Source organism: Lotus japonicus, chromosome 4 (assembly GCF_012489685.1).
Source record: "Lotus japonicus ecotype B-129 chromosome 4, LjGifu_v1.2".
NCBI lineage: Eukaryota > Viridiplantae > Streptophyta > Magnoliopsida > Fabales > Fabaceae > Lotus > Lotus japonicus.
Window position 1 is genome coordinate 83,227,278 of NC_080044.1, and position 18,564 is coordinate 83,245,841.

Sequence of the window (18,564 nt, forward strand, 5' to 3'; positions counted from 1 at the left end):
TTAGCCAAATATTCCAAACCAAACAATTTTTCTCAAAGAAACAAAAATACATAAGACATGCAGGACAAAATTGAAAAGCACTTAAAACAAACACCCCCTTGTGTCATCTAGTGACGTATCTGTTTCCACAGCAATAGTAACGTATAGTGTTTTAATTCAGTTACAGTTATGTTAGCTGAATCTGGACTTGTAAACGAAAATTTGGGACATGAGTGAACCTTTGTAATGTCGTGAGTGAATTCCTATATTTTGTTACTTCTAGGAATGCATGTGTGCATGGTTAATCTTGTGACTTTGATGGTTTCATCATGCTTTAAGAAATTAACCATTTCTCATGAGTTCAAGAGATGATTGCATTCAAAAATAAAATATATATTATCATCATATAATATATTATATTAATATCATACTACAATACACATCACATGTAAAGAGTTTTACACACATTCAATCACATCTCTCCATTTTCTATTTTAAAATTTAAATTTAATTATGACATGACAGATTGATGAATTCTAATTGGATGTGCGTGTAAAATTCTTTTACATTATTTATACATAATAATTAAACTCATATATAAATCATGTATGACATTATGAGCCCGTTTGGCTCTATTATTACATTATTATGTTAAATAATCATTTATTTAAAAAATAACTTATGTATATTTTTAGAATTAAAGGAATATGCTCTGTCAGTGTGAACAGATTTTATACAGTCATCCAATTGAATTTCGTCATATCATAAAATATATCTTTGTTTTAATTAAAAATAAAAGTTATTATTTCTCCTACGTGACATGTTGTGAGTGTAAAACTATTTTACACCGATAATGCATATCCACTAAACTCATATTTTTATGTGTTTGTGTGTGCTTTTCAAAAAATCAATTTAAAAAAACAAAATTTAATTATTTTCTTAAGTTATTTTGAGTAGCTGTTGAAAAAATTAATTATGGTTGAGAGAGAAATTGAATCTTTATTTTCATGTTAGCACTACTTGAATTTAAATTTACAATTTTCTCCTTAAACAATTTTTTTGAAAGAACAATTCTTTTTATTTTGTGTCCTCAAAGTTATTTTATATGAAAAAAAATACTTTTATGATTTTAAATCTAAATAATTTAAAATTATTTTTTTAACTGAAAAACACTTATTACCTTTTTTTGTGCATTGGAAGAACACTTATTACCTTTTTAAGCAAACATAAATAAATTTATGCATTTAAAATAGAATTAATTTTACATTAAATTTTAAACTTACTTTTTTTAACTTGAAACGGTCCCATAATATAAAAAAGTATAATATAATAACATTTAAAATAAGAAATTTTCATATAAAGATCACTAATAAACCCCATCAACATTAAATTCCTAGAGCCAGAGAGCAGTCTGTATCTAGAGGGAAGTGGGAAAGCATATAGAAGACATGAGACGGCAGAGACAAGAGGTGGTGGAAGAAGTGAAGAGGCAGTTATGGTTAGCACTGCCTCTCTGCTCAGTTGGAATCCTCCAATACAGTCTTCAAACAATGTCTGTGATGTTTGTTGGCCACCTTGGTACACTTCCTCTTTCAGGTGCTTCCATGGCCACTTCCTTTGCATCAGTCACTGGCTTCAACTTACTGGTTAATAACTACTTCCCTTTTCCCTGCTATACCTTTTCCATTTTTTTTTGCATCAAACAATGCTATATGTTTGAAAAAAATTCTGCAATTGATTCTCGAGCCAAAATAAATTATAATGAGAACATTATGTTAGGAGCCTCTGGCGGTTTCAAAATGATTCTGGGTTTCATACTAAATAAGTATAAGTAAAGTAATGAATTTCTGGTTTATACTAGTGTGTGTATTGTGCTGAATATTTTCACTTCAATTAACATGCTTTTATCAGATGGGATTGGCTAGTGCACTGGACACATTTTGTGGTCAATCATATGGAGCAGGACAGTACCATATGCTTGGCATACACATGCAAAGATCCATGCTTGTTGTTTTAATTGTAAGTGTATTCCTTGCAATAATATGGGCAAACACAGAACCAATTCTAGTTGCTATGCACCAGGACAAGGCCATTTCCAGGGAAGCTGGCTCTTATGCCCGTTTCATGATCCCAAGTTTATTTGCATATGGTCTTCTACAGTGCCTTCTCAAGTTCTTGCAAAACCAAAACATTGTCTTCCCAATGGTTCTAACATCCGGAATTATAGCTTTGCTTCACATCCTTTTGTGTTGGGTTCTGGTTTTCAAAACCAGGCTTGGAAGCAGAGGTGCAGCATTGTCCAATTCCATATCTTATTGGGTAAATGTGCTCTTGATCTCTCTATATGTGAAGTTCTCTCCTGCTTGCAAACAAACATGGACTGGGTTTTCAGTGAGAGCCCTGCACAATCTCCTTGACTTCCTTAAACTTGCTGTTCCTTCAGCTCTTATGCTTTGGTATTTTTTTTTAACTCATACATAAGCAATAATTGGATCACAACTAGATTCTCCAGACTGATAGTTTTGTCATTATTCATTAACATTGAACAGCTTGAAAGTCTGGACATTTGAAGTGATAGTTCTCGTGTCTGGTCTTCTTCCTAATCCAGCATTAGAAACTTCAGTGCTTTCAATATGGTTAGTATCTGAACTATTATCACACACACACACTGAGAACATTCATCAATATATCCCCTATCTCTTGTAAGTGTCTAATTGATTCTCATTGTGGGTGACAAAAAAATCTATATCAGCCTCAATACATTTGGCCTAGCTTGGATGATCCCTTTTGGATTCAGTGCTGCTGTAAGGTATTTATGCTTGACTGTACAATTATTCAAATAACTCTGCAGACTCTTTCGCATGTAATTGAAGTGTGTAATCTTTGTTTCAAAGTGTAAGGGTCTCAAATGAACTTGGGGCTGGAAATCCACAAGCTGCAAGTTTAGCAGTTCAGGTGGTGTTGTCCATTGCTTTCATTGAAGGCATCTTTTTAGCTTCGACCATGATTCTTCTGCGGAATATCTGGGGCCATGTTTACAGTAATGACAAAGAAGTCATTAGCTACATGTCAGCCATGATGCCAATTTTGGCCATTTCCAGCTTCCTAGATGGGATCCAAAGTGCACTTTCAGGTACTCCTCACACGTTGCAGATATCTTATCTTCATGAGGTGAAAAAATCCACTAGAGAAGTCAGGATCCTTTTTGTTTATCGCAGTTCATTTTTATTTTTTTGTCAAAAGATCTCAAATAGCAGACAAATACCACCTATCAATCACATAAACGCTTATTGATATGGTTGTTTGAAAAAATAATTGAAATAAACTCAAAATATTTAGTAAATAGTAAATACACACATATATTAGTGTTTATTCATAATCTAATATAAGAAACTTATGAAAATAAGCTCAAAAGAGCATATAGGTAGGTCTTAGGCCCATTTGGGAGAGCTTATTGAAGCTTATCTTGTAACAAACTCTTATGCAAGTGTTTGGGAGAGCTTATGTAAATAGCTCATGGTTCACCTATAAGTTGTTTTGAGTTTATTTTCATAAGTTGTTCATATTCGCTTATGCATAAGAGCTTATGTTTGTCCATAACTTATTTTCCCCTCATTTCAATAAGTTTCCCAAATTAGCTTATGAATAAGCGCTTATCCGATAAGCACTTAAGGCCATTAGGGCTTAACTAAGCTGTTTGCTTTGCCCAAACGTAAATCTATTTCGTAAGTTTAACCGAACATTTTGCTCTAGTGTATATGCTATAGGGCAAGCTTAAATAAGCTTTTCAAAAGCACCTATCGAAGGATATGAACCGAAGTGCAATACAATGTACCATTCAATAGCAATTGTTTGCAAGGTTAGCAGGCCCAAAACCATTGTTAGGCAGAATATTGTATAAAAAAAAACACACAAAGATCATCTAAAGCAAGACATTCACAATGAGCCTACCTCTTCAATTCTATGTGCTTTCATAGAATGATGTATCACTAACCTATCATTTCTATTTTATGTGTCCACAAGCAGGTATTCTTGCAGGATGTGGACGTCAGAAGATTGGTGCCTGTGTGAATCTTGGCTCATTCTATCTTGTGGGCGTTCCTTGTGCTGTTGCATTAGCATTTCTTCTACACATGAAGGCCAAGGTAAAACTTGAAATTTACCTTTGTAAGCTTTTTCTTTTCCTAGCAGGTGCTGACTGTGTTCTTCTCTGTCAAAAAGGGGCTGTGGTTGGGGATCATATCTGCATTTGTTGTGCAAGTGTTATTTTACACAGTCTTCGTTATGAGAACAAAATGGGAGGAAGAGGTAAGCAATTTCAGAAAATTTTGTTCTCCATTATCATTTACACACTGTCTTGTTATGACATTCATATAACTCTTGTTCTTTATTAGGCAAGCAAAGCTCAAGGCAGAGTTGAGCGCTCAATCATCACGCCAACCGCTACACTCAGTAACAGCATGTTACAATGTGAAAAATTGGAACAAGTTGCTTAATCAATTTATGGCTGTTGGTTTTATCAAGCTGACAACAAAACCAGCCGCCAAAACTAATGTTTCAAATAGCTCCAAACAGGGAACAAGCACCAGCATAAAGATTGTGAGAGGAAGACTCATGAATTAGAAAGTAAATTACAGAGATTTTGCATCTGAGAACTTTTGGGCATTGTAATTACTTTTTGTTTTTGTCTGAGAAGAAATCTTGCTAAAGTGGGCTTGTAATTAGTATTTAGTAAGGAAGAACTAGTAGCCAATCAAATGACTATTGAAATCATGAATTTCACACCCATGCCAAGTAATTATGTTTACTCATTGTGCATCCAACTTCCAACAAAGTATGGCTGTTGAAGGAAGATTTGATCATTGTAACAAAAAATCATCCAACTTGGTGAGATCACCGTCATAAATCTACTAAGACCATTAGGCTAAATAAAATTAAATTTTCAATGACAATATTTAAGGTAAGATCCCTTCTTATGGCTTCTTTAAAAAATTATCGCACATGTCCCAGAAAAACAAATGAAGATCTAAACAAAATAATACTACATGATAATGTAGATACTATCATTTGAATTATCTAATTATTGTACGCATGTAATCTTAAATACATGATATTTAGATAATTCAATACATGATAATGTAGATACTATGCATTGTAGTATCATCTGTGAGTCTATGTTCCTACATGCATTGGTAAAGTACAATTTCAATACACTGTTTTAAGAACAGATCTTAACTGATCCTAATCCTCTGTCTCTAACCCTACCTTATTTGTAACATGAGCTCTCTCACTCTCTAACTAACTCCCTCAAACTAACTAACTAAGGAAGGGTTACCCATCTCAATATCATTCTTCATAAATAACTATGGGAAGTAAAGATTATTAAAGCAAATTTATGAAACAAACTCCCTAAATCAAATCAAATTCAGGAACTAAAAAAGGAATTCGCATAATTGCGTTGACATGTAAGGGGTGAAAAAAACAGATTATCTATGGCTTTGAATACAACTCCATAAGTACTCACGCTTCAGATATCTATCAGCTTCTTTGGGTATCAGTTGCAGCTAAGAAGATTGGGAATTTACAATTGGGTCGTTTGGATCAAATTAGGGTGTCATCAGAAAAGGGATAGTGTGTGCAGATTTAAGAAGAAAGCTGTTGAAAGTTGAAAGCTGAAGGGTTAAAGAACTGAAAATAGTGGCTTAATGAGAGTCAGTGGTGAGACCATAGAATAGAGAGCGTACAAAAAGGTGTCTCGAGGCATCCCACAACCGGCAGTCATGCGGTTAAACCCTTAATGCTCGGAGATACATTAAGTGGGTAAGCATCTTCCAATAAGTCTTTCTTCATATGCACTACAAAAGGATCCAACTTTGGATTATATGTTTAAGGAGCTTAGTTATCTACCAGTTGTGCTAAATTACGGCCACTTTTTTAAATTGTCTTTATATTTTTCTTTTTTCTCCAAGCATATCTTTTATCACATTTCTCTCCTTGTTCCATTACACTCCCTGGAAAATTCTGTTCTCTGCAACTTATGTAGTAATACAGATATGGTCACATTTTTTATGTAATAGGAATACAGATATGGTCAGAGGAAATTTTGGGTCAAGTTGAGTAGCATCATTTTAAATGGTATAACTCTACCTCAAATGTAATTTAAGAAATTTTTAAAATACAAAGGAAAATTTTCATTTAGATAATAATAATAATAATAATAATAATAATAATAATAATAATAATAATTCACTTATTAAATTGAGGTCTATGAATGTTTGAGTAGTTATATTAACCGCATAATTTTGTACTATTTGTTTTGTGCTGTTACATTCCTTATCTGAATTGCTGTTTTTAACTTAGCAGACTTTCCTCTACTTCCAAACGAATATGGGGGGATAGGAAAGTGTCACTTTTTCTCATCAGAACCAGTGGAACATATTACTTACACTTACCGCGTGCAAACAAATAGGAGAAGAATCAACATTAAATTTGCTGGGGACCAGTTTGGCGTCTATCCATTTTTCAAATTTGTCATACTCACCAAGGCTTAATGCAATGCCACACCATTCATCTTCTATCCTCCCATCCATTCATCAAATTTTCTTGGTTAAGAAGGGACCAGACATTTCCACACTTGATGCATACACCTTCCAAAATCCAAACTATGTGAGCATCTTATCTTTTTATCATTTCAAATCATCATCATAATCATCACCATTCATCTTCTTCACTCACAAGGAATTATGGCAGCTAACAAGAGCAATCCAAATGCTCAGCTTCTTGAAGAACTAGAGGCTCTGAGTGAATCCCTTTACAAACCAAATACATCCACCACCACAGCAAGAAGAACAGCTTCCCTTGTGTTGCCAAGAACTTCAGTTCCAATTCCACCTGCACAAGATGATGATCACTCTCACAACACAACCAAAGTGGATGCTGAGAGCAGCACCAACAAGCTGCGATCACGCGCCCGCCGAATGTCCTTGTCCCCATGGCGATCAAGACCGAAACTTGAGGAGGAGGATGATGGCATTGAAAGTGCCAAGGAAGGAATCAAAAAGCTTGATGTCATGTCAACTTCAGGAGGCGGTGACAACAATGAGAAGAAAGGAATTTGGAAGTGGAAGCCTTTGCGGGCACTGTCCCACATTGGAATGCAGAAACTAAGCTGTTTGTTCTCTGTTGAAGTGGTCACTGCTCAAGGCCTTCCTTCTTCCATGAATGGACTCAGGCTTTCTGTTTGTGTTAGGAAGAAGGAAACAAAGGAAGGTGCTGTTAAGACAATGCCATCACGGGTTGCACAAGGTGCTGCTGATTTTGAAGAGACCCTTTTCATAAGGTGTCATGCTTATTACAGCCATGGAGGAAGTGGGAAGCAGAAGCTCAAGTTCGAGCCGCGGCCGTTTTCAATATACCTCTTTGCTGTTGATGCTCAAGAGCTTGACTTTGGAAGAAGCTCTGTGGATTTGAGCGAGTTGATTGGGAAGTCCATTGAGGAAAACCAACAAGGATCGCGGGTTCGGCAATGGGACACGAGCTTTGGCTTACTCGGGAAGGCAAAAGGAGGAGAACTTGTTCTGAAACTGGGTTTCCAGATCATGGAGAAAGATGGAGGAGTTGAGATATATAGTCCAGTGGAAAATTCCAAGTCCAGCAAGTTGAGTAGTTTCTCATCTTCTTTCGCTCGTAAACAATCCAAGAGTTCTTTCAGCATGCCTAGTCCCAGAATGGCAAGTAGAAATGGTCCATGGACTCCTTCGCAGGCAGCAACAGGAGGTGATATTCAAGGGATGGATGATTTGAATCTTGATGATCCAAACCCAGTTCAGGATTCCTCTTCCTCTATCCAGAAAGTTGAAGAAAGTAAGGAACAGGAGGAGGATTCAGATCTTCCGGATTTCGAGGTTGTTGATAAAGGGGTTGAGGTTCAAGAAAAGGAAGATGGTGGAGGAGAGGAATCTGAGGAACCTTTAGAAGCAAAATCAGCTGCTTCAGGTGAGGACCGTGAGGTTGTGAAGGAAATAGTGCATGATCATTTGCACCTTAATAGATTGTCTGAGCTTGATTCAATTGCCCAGCAGATAAAAGCTCTTGAGTCTATGATGGGAGAAGATGATAAGTTTATGAAAATAGAGGACGAGACTGAGTCACAGTCACAAAGGCTAGATGCTGATGAAGAAACTGTTACTAGGGAATTTCTTCAGATGCTTGAGGATCAAGACAGCGGAGGGTACTCAAACTTATTCAATCAACCTGAAATTCCACCTTTACAACTTGAAGAAGGAAACAATGATTCTTCTGCAGATGATGGAGAATCCAATGTGTATCTTCCTGACCTAGGAAAAGGCTTGGGTTGTGTAGTTCAAACAAGGGATGGAGGCTTCTTGGCTTCCATGAACCCTTTAGATACTGCTGTGTCTAGAAAAGATACTCCAAAGCTTGCAATGCAGATGTCCAAGCCTTTTGTGTTGGCATCACATGAATCCCTGAGTGGGTTTGAGTTGTTTCAAAAACTGGCTGGCATTGGTCTTGATGAACTCAGCTCTCAAGTTTTATCCCTGATGCCAATAGATGAACTGATGGGAAAAACTGCAGAGCAGGTTGCATTTGAAGGCATTGCTTCTGCCATCATTCAAGGAAGGAGCAAGGAAGGAGCCAGTTCCAGCGCCGCTCGCATAGTTTCTTCCTTGAAAAGCATGGGAATAATGATGAGTTCAGGAAGGAAAGAACGAATATCAACAGGGCTTTGGAATGTTGATGAAGAATCAGTTACCGCAGAGAAGCTTCTGACGCTTTCCATGCAGAAGATTGAGTCCATGACAGTAGAGGCATTGAAAATTCAAGCTGACATGGCTGAGGAAGAAGCCCCATTTGATGTTTCTGCCCTCAGCTCAAAGAAAGGGGACAGTACTGGGAAAGATCTTTTGGCTTCTGCTGTTTCACTTGAGGATTGGATTAGAGACCAAAGCCACAACAAGAGTGCTCCAAAATCTGAGAGTGAACCAGAACGAGTCACACTGATATTGGTTGTCCAAGTGAGGGATCCAATTAGACGCTATGAAGCAGTTGGTGGACCGGTGATGGTAGTTATTCATGCTACTAGTGATAATACTAAGGGGAATGAGGAGGAGAAAAGGTTCAAAGTAATGAGCATGCATGTGGGAGGTTTCAAGGTGAGGAGTGCCACAAAGAAGAATGCATGGGACAGTGAGAAGCATAGACTAACTGCAATACAATGGTTGGTTGCACATGGGTTGGGAAAGGCAGGGAAGAAAGGGAAACAAGCATTGGCAAAAGGGCAAGACCTGTTATGGAGCATTTCCTCACGGATTGTTGCTGACATGTGGCTCAAAACCATGAGAAATCCAGATGTTAAGCTTGTAAAGTGATTAGCAAACATGAACTTAGTTATATATAGAGGAGTCATAAGCTTTCCACTTTTACTTTTGTTTTTGGCCTGTTGTAAGTCCATATATGTTGATTTGGTTGGATTTTACATGAGTACATAAGCATGTATTTGTGCATTGCGCATAGACAGCTGAAGTTACATGTAAGTACTAACTAGTTCTTTTTCCTTCTATTGTACCAGTTTAAAGATACTTGTAATAGTAAAAATTATAAATTACATATATTAACAGCACATACACTAGTGCAAAACGACATTTGTGCCAGTTCCTACCTAATAGATACTCATACACAACAGAATCAAGCTCTTAAAATCCATTCATTCAAAGAGGAATATGAAAAAGTCTAGAGAGTACTAATTTAAACTGTCAAATTCCTAAAGGATACAGAGCAGTTGTTTTTCTGGTATGAAGATAAAGTGGTCATATACTAACTTAAGAAGTTAAGAGTTCATTAAATAATTGTTGAGTTATAATATGTGCATGTTTCAACATTGTGCTCATAAAGGAGATTGAAATCATGTGTTCCCATTTTATGTCCCCTTCCCTGTATTTCTAATGAAAGAAATGGCACCACCACATTTGAAAAGATAACAACTACCATAGATAAAAGTAAAAGATATTTTTTAATGATGTGTTATTTTTTCATTGGAGATATACAAAAGAGGAAAATTTGAAAACAAAACATCATATAAAAATTAAATCAACCTATAAAAGCTTTACTTCTTAGATGCATGACAGAAAAACTTTTAGAGACACAAGTATGCCCTGTTCAGGTCTATGCATTCATCTGAAGAAAAAAAATGTTAGTTCATATTAGTTCAATGATCCACGCTAGGGTCTTCTATAGCATGTAAATAGAGCAAAGGTTCTATTCATGAAACACATTCTGAAACATAAGATTCAGATTGGCTTGTTCAATTATGTAACTTTTCATCCTCTTTTATATTAACTTTTTCAAATCCTGTTCTCTTTAGTTGCTGAGTAACTCTTCCTCACTCTCAAATATTAGGGTTGAAATGATTTTATTTCTTAGAATTATGTTACAATACATCAGCCATATATACAAAGCTGAAATACTAATTTAGGAAATATAATAACAGCACCTATACAATTAAATCCCTATGATTCAGGGATATTCCCCTCCTACATTACAAATGTGATTTGCTAAATAAGGAAATAATATAACTAACAATAAAACATATTCTGACACTCCCCCTCAAGCTGGTGAATAGGTATTTTCCATTCCCAGCTTGGAAACAATCCTCTCAAAGTTATTGCTATTCAGCCCCTTCGTTAGAAGATCTGCAAGGTTGTTTTGTGAGGAGACATATGGAGTGCAGATCAGGCCACTGTCTAATTTTTCTTTGATAAAATGCATGTCAACCTCAATATGTTTGGTTCTATCATGCTGCACTGGGTTATGAGCTAAGCTAATAGCGGATTTGTTATCACAGTAAAGTCTTATTGGTTCATCCGACTTTATTCTCAAGTCTTCCAAGATGATCTTCAGCCACAGTAGTTCACATATCCCTTGTGCCATTGCCCTGAACTCTGCTTCGGCACTGGATCTAGCTACCACACTTTGTTTTTTACTCTTCCAAGTCACAAGATTCCCTCCAAGGAAAGTGCAATATCCTGTAGTTTACCTCCTATCCACAATTGACCCTGCATAGTCAGCATCAGTATATGCTTCAAGACTTACATTCCCATTCCGTTTGAACAAAATTCCCCTGCCTGGGGTCCCTTTCAAATATTGCACAATTCTTAGTGCAGCCTGTAGATGGACCTCCTTTGGTTGGTGCATGAACTGGCTGACTAGACTCACAGCAAATGCAACATCAGGTCTAGTGTGAGATAAATATATGAGTCTGCCAACTAGTCTTTGATACATTTCCTTGTCAACTGCAGTATCTTCTTCTGCATTTCCTAGCTTCAAATTTGGATCAATTGGTGTACTTGTAGGCTTGCATGCTGTCTTACCAGTCTCTTTCAACAAATCAGTGATGTATTTCTGTTGGGATATGAAAATCCCCTTTTTAGAATGGGCGACTTCAATTCCCAAAAAATACTTCAACTTTCCCAAGGTCTTAATTTCAAATTCCTTGGCTAGATGTTGGCTTAACAGTTGTTGCTCCTCCTCATCATCACCTGTCACGATAATATCATCCACATACACCAGTAACACTGTTACTCCCCTTGACTTAGAGTGTTTAATGAACAGAGTGTGGTCTCCTTGACTTTGTTTGAAGCCCAGACCTATCATAACTTTAGTAAACCTTCCAAACCACGCTCGTGGTGATTGTTTTAGCCCATACAATGCTTTCTTAAGCTTGCAAACAGTGTTGACAGCAGTTTTTCCACCATATCCAGGGGGCAATTCCATGTAAATCTCCTCCTCAAGTTCTCCATGGAGGAAGGCATTCTTTACATCAAATTGTTGCAAGTTCCAGCCATAATTAGCAGCTAGGGATAATATCACCCGAACTGTATTCATTTTTGCAACTGGAGCGAATGTTTCCAAGTAATCCACTCCATAGGTTTGAGTGAATCCCTTGGCTACTAACCTTGCCTTGTACCTCTCAATGTATCCATCAGCCTTGTATTTTATTGTATAGACCCACTTGCATCCTACTGGTTTTTTCCCATTTGGAAGAGGAACCAATTCCCAAGTACTATTCTTTTCCAGTGCTTCCATTTCCAAGTCCATGGCTTGCTTCCATTTCCTATCAGTCAATGCCTCAGATAGGAAGGTAGGTGTGGTTATAGTGTTTAAGCTTGTAAGGAAGGCTTTATGGGTAGGTGAGAAGTGTTTAAAGGATAGATAATTGGCTAGAGGGTAAAGTGGCTTCGTGGTGCATTTTCTAGTCTCCTTCCTAAGGGCGATTGGAATGTCCAGGTCCTCGTAAAGTGGTGCTGAACTGGATTCTGGTTCCTGTGCAGTTGGGGAATCAGAGATTGATTCAATGGAGATTAAAGGATTAGGGGAAGTTACCTCATGTAATGTTGGGTCGGATTCTTGGACATGGACAGATTCTGGAATGACCTTTGTCTTCCTTGTATAAATCAATTTTTTCCCAAATCTTACATCAGCTTCATCTTCCTCTTGAGTGGATTTAGTGGGTTGAGCCTCCTTCTCATAATCCGTTGCACTTTCAGTCCCTACTTCTGGTCCGAGAATAAAGTCAGTGAGCATAAGTAGATCATCTTCCTTTCTTGTAGTCTCCCCCTGAAGGTGATCTTGGTGAAAGTAACTTTCTTGCTCGAGAAAGGTGACATCTCTGGACACAAAGAGTTTTTGAGATGGTGGGTGATAGCATTTATATCCCTTTTGTGTGGATGAGTATCCTATGAAGACACATTTTAAGGCTCTTGGGTCAAGTTTACCTCTATCACCACTATGGACATGGACAAATGATACACACCCAAATATCCTTGGAACAAGTTGATTGGACGTGGACACATTAGGATAGAAAGAGGACAAAACCTCCATAGGACTTTTTGAGGCTAGAACACTGGAAGGTAATCTATTAATTAGATAACATGCAGTGAGAACAGCCTCACCCCAAAATTTCTTAGGGATCTTGTGCTGAAAAAGGAGAGCTCGGGTTTGGTCTAGTAAGTGTCCATTTTTCCTCTCAGCAATCCCATTTTGCTGAGGTGTTTTGACACAGGATGATTCATGAATGATGTCTTCCTTTTGACGAAAAGAATTAAGCTCATGATTAAAGTAATCTTTGGCATTATCAGATCTAATCCTCTTAATGCTAACACCAAACTGATTCTTTACCATTGAGAAAAAATTCTGAACCACGGAGCTGACTTCGGACTTTTGTTTCAGTAAGAAAATCCATGTAGCCCGAGTGCAATCATCTATAAAGGTAAGGAACCAACGGGCACCGAAAACATTTGGGACATTTGAGGGACCCCACACATCAGTATGAATTAAATAGAAGGGAAACATGCTCATATTATTACTAATGGGAAAAGGTACACGCTTGTGTTTAGCAAGCTCACACACTTCACAATGAAGACTCTCCACTTCTAATTTGTTAAAAGGGAAGGAAATAACAATTTTATGACTCTAAAGGAAGGATGTCCAAGACGACAATGATGTAAGAGGATTTTCTCTCTTTTGGTCTTTATTGAATCAGCGAAAAAAGAGTTGCTGCTGTTGTGTAGATCTGGAGGCAGATTCGGGTTGTCCAAGTAATAAAGGTCATTCCATTCTCTAGCATGTCCAATCGTCCTCCCCGAGTACTTGTCCTGCAGTACACAACCATTGTCATAAAAAACAACTTTACATGATAAGTCTTTTATGAGTTTTTTTATGGAAATCAGACTAACAGACAATTTGGGAATATGAAGGACATTTTTTAGGGTTATGGTTGGGGTTATTTGAACTTCTCCTTGACCGGCTGCAGTCATGAGAGTGCCATCTGCTGTGGATATTTTCTTATTGCTAGGGCAAGGGGAGTATGAGGAGAAATTTTTAGGTAGGGGTGTCATGTGGTTAGTGGCCCCAAAATCCAGTATCCAGTATTGGTTATAGTTTGTATCTGAGGCATTGAGTCCAAAAGGAAAAAGAAACTCACCAAACATACCTGAACATGCGAGAGAACAAGTACCTGTTGGTTTATTCAACTTGCTGAGGAACGATCTCATTTTCTCTACTTCATCCTGGTTAAGTTGAATCAGACCTCCTTTATTTTCTTCATTGGTTCCAGCAGCTATGTGCGCCTGTCCTCCCTTTCTTGTGTTGTCTCCTTTTTTTCCCCACTCCCTGTCTCGGTTTTGGGGCCCCCACTCTCTACTAGGTGGCTTTCCAACCAGCTTCCAACATTTGTCACGAGTGTGGCGAGGCTTGTTGCAGTAGGTACACCACACTCCTTCACTTTTCTTCTCTGTATTGCTTATTCCCCCCTTTTTCTGGTTTGTCATCATGGTCGAGGCCCCAAAAGCTATCATGGCTGAGTTTTCCACAGTTGGGGTTTCTAGCATTACTCCCCTTCTGCTTTCTTCACTTCTAATTCCTGGAACCTTTTCTTTTCCAAGGATTTGAACTCTCACCTGATCAAAATTAGAGTTAAGCCCCACCAGGAAATCATAGACTCTATCCTGCTCAATATACTCTTTGAGCACTGCTGAATCTGCTGAGCACTTGGCTTTAATGACCCTATAATGGTCTAACTCCATCCACAATGATTTGAGTTGATTGGCGTACTCTGTAACGGTCTTGTTTCCCTGTTTTGCTGCCACAGTCTTCACCTTCACATCATATATTTGAGCAGCATCTTTAGCTTTGGAGTATGTCTGCTCCATAGCATTCCAAATCTCCTTTGCAGAATTAAGAAACATGCAAGTATCAGTGATCTCTGGGATCATTGAGTTCCATAGCCATGCCATGATCATAGAGTCCTCTTCATCCCATTTTGTAAATTTGGGATCTTCCTCTTTAGGGGCATCTTCAGTCAAGTGGCTAGCTTTCCCTTTACCTTTCAAAGTTCTAAGAACAAGCTGGGGCCATTTCAAGTAATTCTGCCCATTCAATCTGTAGGCAGTGTAGAGGTTCTGCAGCTCTCCATGAGTTTGGGATTTATTATCCCCAGAGTCAATGTTCCTTGACTCAATATCCACTATTTCTTCAATTGGTTCTCCCATGGCAGCAGCAGTACAGTGAACGTATTGCAATGGGAATGTATTCGGGACAGCAACTAAGGAACAATCACGACAGCAATGAAGGCTGCTCTGAAAGGGATGATCAACAGCAATGAAGGCTGCCTTGAAAGGGATGATTGACAGCAATGAAGGCTGTCTTCTAGGGTTTTGGTTTGCGCAGTCAGAGGCGGCTCCCAGAACTTGAGAGCTCTGATACCATCTCAAATATTAGGGTTGAAATGATTTTATTTCTTAGAATTATGTTACAATACATCAGCCATATATACAAAGCTGAAATACTAATTTAGGAAATATAATAACAGCACCTATACAATTAAATCCCTATGATTCAGGGATATTCCCCTCCTACATTACAAATGTGATTTGCTAAATAAGGAAATAATATAACTAACAATAAAACATATTCTGACACTCACAAATGGCCTGACCCCATTTTTTCCCCAGCAGTGGTCTACCACCATGAAACAAAAACTTCAATTCAAAGTATATATATTTCGGTTTCCTGGATTTCATGTATACACTATGCATTACATAAGTACAAACAAGTTTAATACCTTATCTACATGAAACTTTCTTTCTATTCAGTCAACAACTCAGAAGTTGAAAAGGAAAGGAAGGAAAGACACTTGAAAGGAAGTTAAGAAAAATCAAATGTTGACTTGACGACATCGACACCAAAATGCAGTGCCTCCGCTGCGGCCTCGAGCAACAGCTATTTCCTCATCAACATAAAACCAGATAAAAAAAGGACTCTTGGTATTTGGTTCTGTGTCTTCCTTTTTTCCTAGGCTGATCTGTAGAGGTTTCAGAGGTCCAATTTTTATTCGAAGGTTCTCAAAAATGAAAGCCAGTATTCTGTTTTTCCATGAAAGTCTCCCTTCAAATGTTAACTGTCCAATTGGTCCAAGATATACACCATTTTCGATCCTCTTTGCCTAAGAATTCATGAAGAAGTTTAATACTCAAACTTGATATAAGCAATCAGAAAACTACCTGAGCTTATTTTAGACATTATTTGATGATATGGTATAACATTTACAAATAGTGAAACAAACAGCAGTAATACAACCATGCTTGCATGAGAAGGGGTAAAGGGGAAATCAAGAAACTATTTTAGAGGCCTTATCAACTCAAACACAAAACAATCTTTCCTGACTGAGGTGGATATGCAGAAGGGTCCTCACAAGTCACTGAAAATAGATGAGGACTGATTTACCTGGCTTCATTTTAAGTGGCTAATAAAAAACAAAGCAACTGTTTATTTTCAGTTTTCACCACAACTTTTGCAACACTAGATTAAGATGACAAAAGTAATTACATTACAATATTCAATGTAAAGTTATTAGTTCTCTCTCTTGTCCTCAATAACTGAACATGTATGTTTTTCGTTTTGAAAAATTAACATTTAAATTGGCTCCCAAACTGAGAAAGGGATGGGAATCTGATAGAACCCAGCTAAATCTGTTAGTATTTCAATGATAGAACCCTAATTCCAAATGGGAATTAGAGGAAGATACAAGAGAGAGATACCAAACACTCTCCCTAACCCAGAAAGAGTCTCAATGCTCTCCCTAAACCCTAATACCAACATGAATCCAAAGATACCCCATAGTCTCTAACTCGCTTATTTATAGACTCACTCTCAAATTAACTCCCACCCCCAACTAACTATCTATTAGCCACTAACCGTGAGTAGCTATCAGAATCCATTCCTCTTCAAAGGATATGATTCAATAATGTTTTTGCCCCAAGTAGCTCATGTGCTTTTAGGTTTCAAGAGCTGAGCAAAACAAATGATGTGACTATTGACATCAGATATGCTTCGAAGCACAAAGACAGATAATAGAACCATGCTTGACATCAGATCCAAACTAATAATTTCATAGTCAGCAACAAACGATGGAGTTTAATTTGGAAATAAGTTTATAGAGGACAGAACAATACAATCATGTACAAAGAAGCAGCTGGTCCATCAAGTTTACAAAACAAAAACAACAACAAAAGCCTTATCCCACTAAGTGAGGTCGGCTATAGGGATCACACTACGCCATCGAGCTCGATCAAAATCAAGTTAACAAAAAAAAGTCCAAATCATATGACTTTGGATGAAGTTCCAGAAAGTGTTAGAAAATGGGAACAAGGGTATTAACGCAACCTTTGTTCTTTAGAAGCTTTTCTTAACATTAATCAAATGTTTCTATGTCATCATCTCTCTTGCTTCTCCAGCTAGAAACAACTTAAGTTCAAAAACTCAACAAGACAACAACAGTACAACACACAAGATTGAAAGCTTCTCAATAGGAAAATGACTGATTCTCTTAATCTTTTCACAATAAATTGGACTCTGTATAAAGAATGTAATATGGATAGGGTCACACGAAAGAGACTTACAGCAGCATCGAACCTTTGAACAGCAGTGAGAGGGAAATATCCACCACCTTTTAATTGTTTCTAGAATCCAGCACAAAAATCATAGTAAGTATAAATATATAATGGGAAGTAACTAATAGCCATAACCATAACAATAACAGGAAATCAAATTATAGCTAAAAGAAGAAGAATGGCAGCAAAAAATGATAGAAACATGTCAACCTTTGCAGTAAAAATTAGCATCCAGGTCCTCCCAGGGGATTCCTTTCCGCCAAGGATGTCAAAAAAACCAGAAGGATCAATTTTCGCTTTCTCAATGACAGACAGTGCAGAGAGAACCTCCTCAGCTGCTACCTTTCTTGTCTTAGCTGCATTTTTTAACACTTGCACACTTTCTTCTACTTCCTAAGTAAATATACAAGTCAAAAACCAAAACAGAAACACCAAAAAATAATAATAAACTTACCTTTTTGGGATTGTCGTCCTCAATGAGAAGTGGGGTTGAGGAAAGTTGGTCTCTTTGGACGTCATCAAGGGTTGCTCTGGGACTTGTTGTTCTTTGTCTGTTAAATTTAACAAGATGAAGATGAAGTTTTGTTGTTCTGAGACTCAGAGGAGTAGTGGGTTTGAGAGGGTTGAAATGCAATGAGAGCTTTGATGCTTTAAAACATGTCAATGGAACTGAATTTGTTAAGGAATGAATTGGTGATATTTGTGAGCTCAAAGCCATTTGCAAATGCAGCAGCAGATCTTTCTTTCACCTTTGTTTTCAACCATTTTTTTAATATATAATTTTGAGGAATATCAAACAAACAATGGCCATATACAAAACTTGTGTCATTTCACCAACCATGTTCCCAGTCATTTGGATTAGGTTTCATTTGTATAATTAGAAATATGCTACAAGTTTTTAATTTATATAATATTAAAAATAATACTATTTACCAAAAAAATAGTTATATGTGCGACGGAAAAAATCTGTCACAAAATCCTTGTCAGCATGTTTACGACGGAAATAAAATTCATCACTATAATTTGTGGATACGAGAGATTCGTCACACATAACTTTAAAAAAAACTACATATAAATAACGCATGTTTTTTTTGTCAGCACATGCATTTACACACTAAAG

At 37.3% G+C, this 18,564-nt stretch overlaps 4 protein-coding genes across 5 annotated transcripts; 2 read left to right on the forward strand and 2 right to left on the reverse strand.

The window, feature by feature from the left end:
* Positions 1 to 1,358: 1,358 nt before the first annotated feature.
* On the forward strand, positions 1,359 to 4,799 carry LOC130709860 (protein DETOXIFICATION 16-like). The gene is made up of 8 exons (XM_057558985.1): positions 1,359 to 1,625; positions 1,891 to 2,435; positions 2,529 to 2,615; positions 2,732 to 2,788; positions 2,874 to 3,112; positions 4,006 to 4,124; positions 4,201 to 4,287; positions 4,374 to 4,799. Exons 1-8 carry the CDS (start codon positions 1,428 to 1,430, stop codon positions 4,473 to 4,475), a joined length of 1,434 nt encoding a protein of 477 aa, XP_057414968.1. The 5' UTR covers positions 1,359 to 1,427; the 3' UTR covers positions 4,476 to 4,799.
* A 1,754-nt stretch (positions 4,800 to 6,553) lies between these two features.
* On the forward strand, positions 6,554 to 9,608 carry LOC130711262 (protein PLASTID MOVEMENT IMPAIRED 1-like). The gene has a single exon (XM_057560806.1). The coding sequence runs from the start codon at positions 6,723 to 6,725 to the stop codon at positions 9,366 to 9,368; it is 2,646 nt and encodes an 881-aa protein (XP_057416789.1). The 5' UTR covers positions 6,554 to 6,722; the 3' UTR covers positions 9,369 to 9,608.
* Positions 9,609 to 13,059: 3,451 nt separating this feature from the next.
* Positions 13,060 to 15,374, reverse strand: LOC130712041 (uncharacterized). 2 transcript variants are annotated; one of them, XM_057561867.1, is made up of 2 exons: positions 14,012 to 15,374; positions 13,060 to 13,649 (listed from the first exon to the last, which is right to left on the reverse strand). In XM_057561867.1, exons 1-2 carry the CDS (start codon positions 15,042 to 15,044, stop codon positions 13,615 to 13,617), a joined length of 1,068 nt encoding a protein of 355 aa, XP_057417850.1. In that variant the 5' UTR covers positions 15,045 to 15,374; the 3' UTR covers positions 13,060 to 13,614. The 2 variants fall into 2 exon arrangements, with proteins under 2 accessions (XP_057417850.1, XP_057417849.1); XM_057561866.1 differs by having other exon boundaries at positions 13,061 to 13,649; positions 13,988 to 15,374.
* Positions 15,375 to 15,522: 148 nt separating this feature from the next.
* LOC130712042 (uncharacterized) lies at positions 15,523 to 18,227 on the reverse strand. Its single transcript, XM_057561868.1, has 4 exons — positions 17,899 to 18,227; positions 17,655 to 17,837; positions 17,454 to 17,513; positions 15,523 to 15,997 (listed from the first exon to the last, which is right to left on the reverse strand). Exons 1-4 carry the CDS (start codon positions 18,160 to 18,162, stop codon positions 15,710 to 15,712), a joined length of 795 nt encoding a protein of 264 aa, XP_057417851.1. The 5' UTR covers positions 18,163 to 18,227; the 3' UTR covers positions 15,523 to 15,709.
* Positions 18,228 to 18,564: the final 337 nt, after the last annotated feature.

What these genes read in the sequence shown, in the direction of transcription:
- LOC130712042 (XM_057561868.1), bottom strand. Translation starts at nt 18,162, where the DNA reads ATGGCTTTGAGCTCACAAATATCACCAATTCATTCCTTAACAAATTCA. An exon ending in AGGACGACAATCCCAAAAAG is followed by an intron (nt 17,838 to 17,898) that starts GTAAGTTTATTA and finishes ATATTTACTTAG; the next exon opens with GAAGTAGAAGAAAGTGTGCA. An exon ending in TTCAAAGGTTCGATGCTGCT is followed by an intron (nt 15,998 to 17,453) that starts GTAAGTCTCTTT and finishes ATGAATTCTTAG; the next exon opens with GCAAAGAGGATCGAAAATGG.
- LOC130711262 (XM_057560806.1), top strand. Translation starts at nt 6,723, where the DNA reads ATGGCAGCTAACAAGAGCAATCCAAATGCTCAGCTTCTTGAAGAACTA.
- LOC130712041 (XM_057561866.1), bottom strand. Translation starts at nt 15,044, where the DNA reads ATGGGAGAACCAATTGAAGAAATAGTGGATATTGAGTCAAGGAACATT. An exon ending in TTGTTCTCTCGCATGTTCAG is followed by an intron (nt 13,650 to 13,987) that starts GTATGTTTGGTG and finishes TGTGTACTGCAG; the next exon opens with GACAAGTACTCGGGGAGGAC.
- LOC130709860 (XM_057558985.1), top strand. Translation starts at nt 1,428, where the DNA reads ATGAGACGGCAGAGACAAGAGGTGGTGGAAGAAGTGAAGAGGCAGTTA. An exon ending in ACTTCAGTGCTTTCAATATG is followed by an intron (nt 2,616 to 2,731) that starts GTTAGTATCTGA and finishes AATCTATATCAG; the next exon opens with CCTCAATACATTTGGCCTAG. An exon ending in TTCTACACATGAAGGCCAAG is followed by an intron (nt 4,125 to 4,200) that starts GTAAAACTTGAA and finishes TCTGTCAAAAAG; the next exon opens with GGGCTGTGGTTGGGGATCAT.